The sequence below is a fragment of the Rutilus rutilus genome, assembly GCF_951802725.1.
Source record: "Rutilus rutilus genome assembly, chromosome: 5".
Classification (NCBI taxonomy): Eukaryota; Metazoa; Chordata; class Actinopteri; order Cypriniformes; family Leuciscidae; genus Rutilus; species Rutilus rutilus.
The window spans coordinates 50,158,882-50,168,161 of NC_140213.1; the positions used below are offsets into that span (position 1 = coordinate 50,158,882).

At 45.9% G+C, this 9,280-nt stretch overlaps 1 protein-coding gene across 1 annotated transcript in view; it reads left to right on the forward strand.

Annotated features, from left to right (window-relative positions):
- The window catches only part of trpm7 (transient receptor potential cation channel, subfamily M, member 7), a 59,147-nt gene extending 50,035 nt beyond the window's left edge, over positions 1–9,112 (forward strand). The window contains exons 37-40 of the mRNA XM_084408763.1: positions 4,189–4,394; positions 5,414–5,465; positions 5,579–5,685; positions 8,199–9,112. Of these exons, the coding sequence (XP_084264889.1) occupies positions 4,189–4,394; positions 5,414–5,465; positions 5,579–5,685; positions 8,199–8,326 (493 nt within the window). The 3' untranslated portion in view covers positions 8,327–9,112. The remainder of the gene's footprint in view (positions 1–4,188; positions 4,395–5,413; positions 5,466–5,578; positions 5,686–8,198) is intronic.
- Positions 9,113–9,280: the final 168 nt, after the last annotated feature.

Genomic DNA, 9,280 nt, shown 5'->3' on the forward strand with positions numbered 1-9,280 from the left:
CAAACACACACAGGCGCCAGTGTGTGTTCCAGTGTGTGTTGTGCCTGAAGCCAGTGTGTGTTCTAGTGTGTGTTCTAGTGTGTGTTCTAGTGTGTGTTCTAGTGTGTGTTCTAGTGTGTGTTCCAGTGTGTGTTGTGCCTGAAGCCAGTGTGTGTTCTAGTGTGTGTTGTGCCTGATGCCAGTGTGTGTTGTGCCTGATGCCAGTGTGTGTTCCAGTGTGTGTTGTGCCTGATGCCAGTGTGTGTTGTGCCTGATGCCAGTGTGTGTTGTGCCTGATGCCAGTGTGTGTTGTGCCTGATGCCAGTGTGTTCTAGTGTGTGCTGTGCCTGATGCCAGTGTGTGTTCTAGTGTGTTGTGCCTGATGCCAGTGTGTGTTCCAGTGTGTGTTGTGCCTGATGCCAGTGTGTGTTCTAGTGTGTTGTGCCTGATGCCAGTGTGTGTTCCAGTGTGTGTTGTGCCTGATGCCAGTGTGTGTTGTGCCTGATGCCAGTGTGTGTTGTGCCTGATGCCAGTGTGTGTTGTGCCTGATGCCAGTGTGTGTTGTGCCTGATGCCAGTGTGTGTTCTAGTGTGTTGTGCCTGATGCCAGTGTGTGTTCCAGTGTGTGTTGTGCCTGATGCCAGTGTGTGTTGTGCCTGATGCCAGTGTCTGTTGTGCCTGATGCCAGTGTGTGTTCTAGTGTGTGTTGTGCCTGATGCCAGTGTGTGTTCCAGTGTGTGTTGTGCCTGATGCCAGTGTGTGTTCCAGTGTGTGTTGTGCCTGATGCCAGTGTGTGTTGTGCCTGATGCCAGTGTCTGTTGTGCCTGATGCCAGTGTGTGTTCTAGTGTGTGTTGTGCCTGATGCCAGTGTCTGTTGTGCCTGATGCCAGTGTGTGTTCTAGTGTGTGTTGTGCCTGATGCCAGTGTGTGTTCCAGTGTGTGTTGTGCCTGATGCCAGTGTGTGTTCCAGTGTGTGTTGTGCCTGATGCCAGTGTGTGTTCCAGTGTGTGTTGTGCCTGATGCCAGTGTGTGTTCCAGTGTGTGTTGTGCCTGATGCCAGTGTGTGTTCTAGTGTGTGTTGTGCCTGATGCCAGTGTGTGTTCTAGTGTGTGCTGTGCCTGATGCCAGTGTGTGTTCTAGTGTGTGTTGTGCCTGATGCCAGTGTGTGTTCTAGTGTGTGCTGTGCCTGATGCCAGTGTGTGTTCTAGTGTGTGCTGTGCCTGATGCCAGTGTGTGTTCTAGTGTGTGTTGTGCCTGATGCCAGTGTGTGTTCCAGTGTGTGTTGTGCCTGATGCCAGTGTGTGTTCCAGTGTGTGTTGTGCCTGATGCCAGTGTGTGTTCCAGTGTGTGTTGTGCCTGATGCCAGTGTGTGTTCCAGTGTGTGTTGTGCCTGATGCCAGTGTGTGTTCCAGTGTGTGTTGTGCCTGATGCCAGTGTGTGTTCCAGTGTGTGTTGTGCCTGATGCCAGTGTGTGTTCTAGTGTGTGTTGTGCCTGATGCCAGTGTGTGTTCTAGTGTGTGCTGTGCCTGATGCCAGTGTGTGTTCTAGTGTGTGTTGTGCCTGATGCCAGTGTGTGTTCTAGTGTGTGTTGTGCCTGATGCCAGTGTGTGTTCTAGTGTGTGCTGTGCCTGATGCCAGTGTGTGTTGTGCCTGATGCCAGTGTGTGTTCCAGTGTGTGTTGTGCCTGATGCCAGTGTGTGTTCCAGTGTGTGTTGTGCCTGATGCCAGTGTGTGTTCTAGTGTGTGCTGTGCCTGATGCCAGTGTGTGTTGTGCCTGATGCCAGTGTGTGTTCTAGTGTGTGTTGTGCCTGATGCCAGTGTGTGTTCTAGTGTGTGCTGTGCCTGATGCCAGTGTGTGTTCTAGTGTGTGTTGTGCCTGATGCCAGTGTGTGTTCCAGTGTGTGTTGTGCCTGATGCCAGTGTGTGTTCTAGTGTGTGCTGTGCCTGATGCCAGTGTGTGTTCTAGTGTGTGTTGTGCCTGATGCCAGTGTGTGTTCCAGTGTGTGTTGTGCCTGATGCCAGTGTGTGTTCCAGTGTGTGTTGTGCCTGATGCCAGTGTGTGTTCCAGTGTGTGTTGTGCCTGATGCCAGTGTGTGTTCCAGTGTGTGTTGTGCCTGATGCCAGTGTGTGTTCTAGTGTGTGCTGTGCCTGATGCCAGTGTGTGTTGTGCCTGATGCCAGTGTGTGTTCTAGTGTGTGTTGTGCCTGATGCCAGTGTGTGTTCTAGTGTGTGTTGTGCCTGATGCCAGTGTGTGTTCTAGTGTGTGCTGTGCCTGATGCCAGTGTGTGTTCTAGTGTGTGTTGTGCCTGATGCCAGTGTGTGTTCTAGTGTGTGTTGTGCCTGATGCCAGTGTGTGTTCTAGTGTGTGCTGTGCCTGATGCCAGTGTGTGTTCTAGTGTGTGTTGTGCCTGATGCCAGTGTGTGTTCTAGTGTGTGCTGTGCCTGATGCCAGTGTGTGTTCTAGTGTGTGTTGTGCCTGATGCCAGTGTGTGTTCCAGTGTGTGTTGTGCCTGATGCCAGTGTGTGTTCCAGTGTGTGTTGTGCCTGATGCCAGTGTGTGTTCCAGTGTGTGTTGTGCCTGATGCCAGTGTGTGTTCCAGTGTGTGTTGTGCCTGATGCCAGTGTGTGTTCCAGTGTGTGTTGTGCCTGATGCCAGTGTGTGTTCCAGTGTGTGTTGTGCCTGATGCCAGTGTGTGTTCCAGTGTGTGTTGTGCCTGATGCCAGTGTGTGTTCTAGTGTGTGTTGTGCCTGATGCCAGTGTGTGTTCTAGTGTGTGCTGTGCCTGATGCCAGTGTGTGTTCTAGTGTGTGTTGTGCCTGATGCCAGTGTGTGTTCTAGTGTGTGCTGTGCCTGATGCCAGTGTGTGTTGTGCCTGATGCCAGTGTGTGTTCCAGTGTGTGTTGTGCCTGATGCCAGTGTGTGTTCCAGTGTGTGTTGTGCCTGATGCCAGTGTGTGTTCTAGTGTGTGCTGTGCCTGATGCCAGTGTGTGTTGTGCCTGATGCCAGTGTGTGTTCTAGTGTGTGTTGTGCCTGATGCCAGTGTGTGTTCTAGTGTGTGCTGTGCCTGATGCCAGTGTGTGTTCTAGTGTGTGTTGTGCCTGATGCCAGTGTGTGTTCCAGTGTGTGTTGTGCCTGATGCCAGTGTGTGTTCTAGTGTGTGCTGTGCCTGATGCCAGTGTGTGTTCTAGTGTGTGTTGTGCCTGATGCCAGTGTGTGTTCCAGTGTGTGTTGTGCCTGATGCCAGTGTGTGTTCCAGTGTGTGTTGTGCCTGATGCCAGTGTGTGTTCCAGTGTGTGTTGTGCCTGATGCCAGTGTGTGTTCCAGTGTGTGTTGTGCCTGATGCCAGTGTGTGTTCCAGTGTGTGTTGTGCCTGATGCCAGTGTGTGTTCTAGTGTGTGCTGTGCCTGATGCCAGTGTGTGTTGTGCCTGATGCCAGTGTGTGTTCTAGTGTGTGTTGTGCCTGATGCCAGTGTGTGTTCTAGTGTGTGCTGTGCCTGATGCCAGTGTGTGTTCTAGTGTGTGTTGTGCCTGATGCCAGTGTGTGTTCTAGTGTGTGCTGTGCCTGATGCCAGTGTGTGTTGTGCCTGATGCCAGTGTGTGTTCTAGTGTGTGTTGTGCCTGATGCCAGTGTGTGTTCTAGTGTGTGCTGTGCCTGATGCCAGTGTGTGTTCTAGTGTGTGCTGTGCCTGATGCCAGTGTGTGTTGTGCCTGATGCCAGTGTGTGTTCTAGTGTGTGTTGTGCCTGATGCCAGTGTGTGTTCTAGTGTGTGCTGTGCCTGATGCCAGTGTGTGTTCTAGTGTGTGCTGTGCCTGATGCCAGTGTGTGTGCCAGTGTGTGCTGTGCCTGATGCCAGTGTGTGTTCTAGTGTGTGCTGTGCCTGATGCCAGTGTGTGTTGTGCCTGATGCCAGTGTGTGTTCTAGTGTGTGCTGTGCCTGATGCCAGTGTGTGTTCTAGTGTGTGCTGTGCCTGATGCCAGTGTGTGTTGTGCCTGATGCCAGTGTGTGTTCTAGTGTGTGCTGTGCCTGATGCCAGTGTGTGTTGTGCCTGATGCCAGTGTGTGTTCTAGTGTGTGTTGTGCCTGATGCCAGTGTGTGTTCTAGTGTGTGCTGTGCCTGATGCCAGTGTGTGTTCCAGTGTGTGTTGTGCCTGATGCCAGTGTGTGTGCCAGTGTGTGTTGTGCCTGATGCCAGTGTGTGTGTTGTGTGCAGGTTCCTGGAGGTGTTCCTGCTGTACTGTCACTCTGCGGGTCAGTGGTTCGCTATAGAGGAATGTATAACTGGAGATTTCCGCAAGTTTAATAACAACAACGGGGATGAAATCGTCCCGACGAACCTCCTGGAAGAAACCATGCTGGCCTTCAGCCACTGGACGTATGAATACACACGCGGAGAGCTGCTCGTGCTCGACCTGCAGGGTGTGTGAACCCACACTTCTCAGACGAGTTACCACTCACATTACAGCATTCTGACTTAATAACTTGTCTAAGTGCTCTCTGGTGCTCTCGGGTGCTCTCTGGTGCTCTCTGGTGCTCTCGGATGCTCTGCGCTCAAAAATTTTACATTTTTATTTTTAACATGTTTTACTTCATCAGAATGGTACGAAACTTGGCAGTGGTTTTGGCACTTGCTGTGAACGCAAACAAATCATGGACATTAGAACAGGTTAAATGGTCCTGAAATGAACAGTCACGCTTGTGCTCCTCGCGGTCAATAATGAGCGCATTGGAAATGAACGGCAGACGAGTCTCTAGTGGAAGCGTTTGGTACTGCAGCCGAACACACTCTCACTGAAAGATCATACTGAGATATCAGGCTCAGATTTGGAGCATAGCTTGTTTAGATTTATGGCTTTGATTTTCTTGCAGTTTTAGAGTAAAACGTGATTTTGAAAATATATATTTCATATAAAAATTAAATAGTGTTTTTGTGCATTTTTCATAACAATACACGTAATATTCTGTTACTTTTTTAAAACTTTTTTTACTTCAGCAATAATCTGCCAAGTGTCGTCTTTGAAAATAGATCTAAAGCATCCAAGATTTACCACAGTATAATTTGGAAATAAAATGTTCAGGTCTATGCTCAAAAAGTGAATAAATGGATTGATTATTTATATATTTATATATATATATATATATATATATATATATATATATATATATATATATATATATATAGCACAAATATAATTTAGTATAAAAAAAAATCCCCTAAAAGTACAAAATATTAAAAATAAAAAACATTATCAAACTAAAACATAGTACATTAATTTCTTTAAAAATAAAATAAAAAAGAATAAAATTTGGTCATTTTTGGCCGACACAGGAAGAGCACCAGAGGGTTAGACAGCAGTAGGAGCTTGATGTTTGTGTTAGACCTGTGGAACGGCGTGTTCTGCTACAGAGTGTGTCTGTAAACTGCTCTCTCTCTGCAGGAGTGGGCGAGATACTGACAGATCCGTCCGTCATCAAGAGCGGAGAGAAAGGGTCAGTTTTCCAGCAACTGAAGTGGATCTCAGAAAATAAAGCTTATTTTAAGATCTTTAAAACTTATGATATAATAGTTTATTCATTTACTTTTTTGTATTTGAATACGTCAGGTCTTATGACATGATCTTTGGCCCCGCGAACCTCGGAGACGACGCCATTCGAAACTTCCGCGCCAAACATCACTGTAACTCGTGCTGCCGAAAACTCAAACTTCCAGGTGAGAATAATGCTGGATTATGACGGATTTATGAGTGATGTTTTCGGGACATCCATAACTCCACACTTTCAGGTTTTTTCCCCTAGCTGATGAGCAACTGAAACATTGACAGCCAATCAGAATCCATCTTGCTTGGATTAACCTGCAGCCCGCTTATAATAACCTGTTCTGGGTGTCGGTGTGAAGGTCATTATTCTCCTTGGTGTGAACTAGGGCTGTCAAACTAAAATTCTCATTTCTAATATTCGTCGAATTTAAAAAGAAAAGTGCACATTCGAATACAAAAACTGTGCATTAGAATTTTTGGCGCGTGAGACATGATGATGACATCACTGACACGGTGTGTTTCTGTTAGCTTATCCAGTACAGCGGTGTGACTGCGTTGCTAATGTGAGAAATGGAGAAAGATCAAGAGCGTCTGGTGTTTGTGATGATCAATCTGTAGATGTAGAGAGTAGAAGAGAGTGTGTGTGTGTGTGTGTGTGTGTGTGACAGCACTCAGTACTCACTCAGATCAAGAGCGTCTGGTGTTTGTGATGATCAATCTGTAGATGTAGAGAGTAGAAGAGAGTGTGTGTGTGTGTGTGTGTGTGTGACAGCACTCAGTACTCACTCAGATCAAGAGCGTCTGGTGTTTGTGATGATCAATCTGTAGATGTAGAGAGTAGAAGAGAGTGTGTGTGTGTGTGTGTGTGTGTGTGTGTGTGTGTGTGACAGCACTCAGTACTCACTCAGATCAAGAGCGTCTGGTGTTTGTGATGATCTATATGTAGATGTAGAGAGTAGAAGAGAGTGTGTGTGTGTGTGTGTGTGACAGCACTCAGTACTCGCTCAGATCAAGAGCGTCTGGTGTTTGTGATGATCTATATGTAGATGTAGAGTAGAAGAGAGAGTGTGTGTGTGTGTGTGTGTGTGTGTGTGTGTGTGTGACAGCACTCAGTACTCACTCAGATCAAGAGCGTCTGGTGTTTGTGATGATCTATATGTAGATGTAGAGAGTAGAAGAGAGTGTGTGTGTGTGTGTGTGTGACAGCACTCAGTACTCGCTCAGATCAAGAGCGTCTGGTGTTTGTGATGATCTATATGTAGATGTAGAGTAGAAGAGAGTGTGTGTGTGTGTGTGTGTGTGTGTGTGTGTGTGTGTGTGTGTGTGTGTGTGACAGCACTCAGTACTCACTCAGATCAAGAGCGTCTGGTGTTTGTGATGATCTATATGTAGATGTAGAGAGTAGAAGAGAGTGTGTGTGTGTGTGTGTGTGTGTGTGTGTGTGTGTGTGTGTGTGTGTGTGTGTGTGTGTGTGTGTGTGTGTGTGTGACAGCACTCAGTACTCACTCAGATCAAGAGCGTCTGGTGTTTGTGATGATCTATATGTAGATGTAGAGAGTAGAAGAGAGTGTGTGTGTGTGTGTGTGTGACAGCACTCAGTACTCGCTCAGATCAAGAGCGTCTGGTGTTTGTGATGATCTATATGTAGATGTAGAGAGTAGAAGAGAGTGTGTGTGTGTGTGTGTGACAGCACTCAGTACTCACTCAGATCAAGAGCGTCTGGTGTTTGTGATGATCTATATGTAGATGTAGAGAGTAGAAGAGAGTGTGTGTGTGTGTGTGTGTGTGTGTGTGTGTGTGTGTGTGTGTGACAGCACTCAGTACTCGCTCAGATCAAGAGCGTCTGGTGTTTGTGATGATCTATCCACCTTATTCTGCTCTAAACAATGCGCGCTGCCATGACGACGACTCCGGTTGCCTACTTCCGGTTCGTAGCGCTTGACCTGTCCTAGCAGCGAGAGAATGAGTTCAAGCTCCTCATGTGCTGTTGTTGGTTGTTTTAACAATTCAAAGAAGATTTCAAACTTTTTAGAAACTGAGTGTTTCGAGCATAAGAAGGAGATAATGCCCATGTCTGGTTCCGTATCAGATACATTCAATAAAGTAAACGTTTAGAGTGGTTAGCGTTAAAACTGAACTCATTCTCTCGCTGCTAGTACAGGTCAAGCGCTACGAACCGGAAGTAGGCAACCGGAGTCGTCGTTATGGCAGCGCGCATTGTTTAGAGCAGAATAAGGTGGATATGTAGATGTAGAGAGTAGAAGTGAGTGTGTGTGTCTAGTTCATTACGCTGTGTGTTGAAGTGTGTTTTCTCTGATGCACAAACACAGTTTCATGCACTAGTGTAACCTAATTTTCCTTGCATTACATTAAGGAAATTATATTTAATTTAAGAACAATTGTTTCAAAAGTAAATGCACTTTAAAAAGATGCTTGATTTGGTATTTGCTCATTGCGCTCGCTTGCGCCCTCTTGTGGACACAGGAGATGATACAAAACTTTTTTCCTCTAACATCAAGAATTGCCTTTAGAATACGAATATAATTAGAATTTCGTTCATATTTAATAAAGAAATTCAAATTTAGCTTTTCAGCCATTTTGACAGCCCTAGTGTGAACGGCACTTTATTCTGTATCTGCTGTTTTAAAGGAGGTTTTTGTGTGTGTGTGTGTGTGTGTGTTGTCAGACCTGAAACGCAACGACTACACCCCAGATAAGCTGACGCTGCACGACTCCTCCGAGGGCCCGTCCCACTCGCCGCCTGCAGGGGGCGCCGCTAAAGACCCGCGCCCGTCGATGCGCTTAATGCTGTGAGCCGCGCACGACTCGCCGACGGAAACGGTCCCGGGTAGCGCATGATAAAGAAACTAAGACACAATGCGTGTTGTGTGTGTGTGTGGTGGACACAAGCGTTAAGTTTAATGACGTTAATGTCTCCTGAACAAAAGAACAGATGCAACTTAGAGATGTTTTAACTAGTCAGTTTATCCTGTATGATTATAACAGGATCGTCATCTTTTAAAAGTATTTTTTAAGATTTTTATGTCTATGAAATTATAAAGTGGTTAATAACTGGTACAATATCACTGTATAGAGTTAAATATTTATTCTAAACTACAAGTTGCCTTGTATAATATAAAAGCAATTTTCATGTGATGTCCGTCACTTTTTGGAAAGAACACTTGCTTATTATTATATACTATTATCAGATTTTGTACAGAGCTGTATGCCAACAGAATGTTTGTATGTACAGAGAACCACACTGTATGAATGCATTTATGTTTCAGACTTCATCTATGTTTGAATCTCGTGTAGATTAAGGGCAGATTGCAATGCAAATGACAGCGCAGTGTGTGTGATTTCACTGCGCTGACCACTGAAACCAGTCCACACAATCAAGACTCGCGTTTATATGTTACAGCGGTACTTCTGTCATGTACGGTAGCTGGAGTATCGTGTGAGGGTGTTAATCTAGTGTATCTCATAGATACATTTATCTGGCACGATTCTGTCGGCTGAAACATGAGAATATTTGATGCTGGGGATGTTAATGGATCTGTAAACATTTTTTACTGTATATTTAATAAAACACTGAAAAATCATCATGTCTATTTCCTCTCACTGTAAGACTCTTAGTTTTGGTGTGATTTTTCTGTTTGTGTGTTTAAAAGCTCCAAGAACAGCAACACTTAATCGTTATAGTACTTATTGTTACATGGCTCTTGGTGGGAACTAACTTTTTAAGCCCTTCCACGCCGAGAACGATAA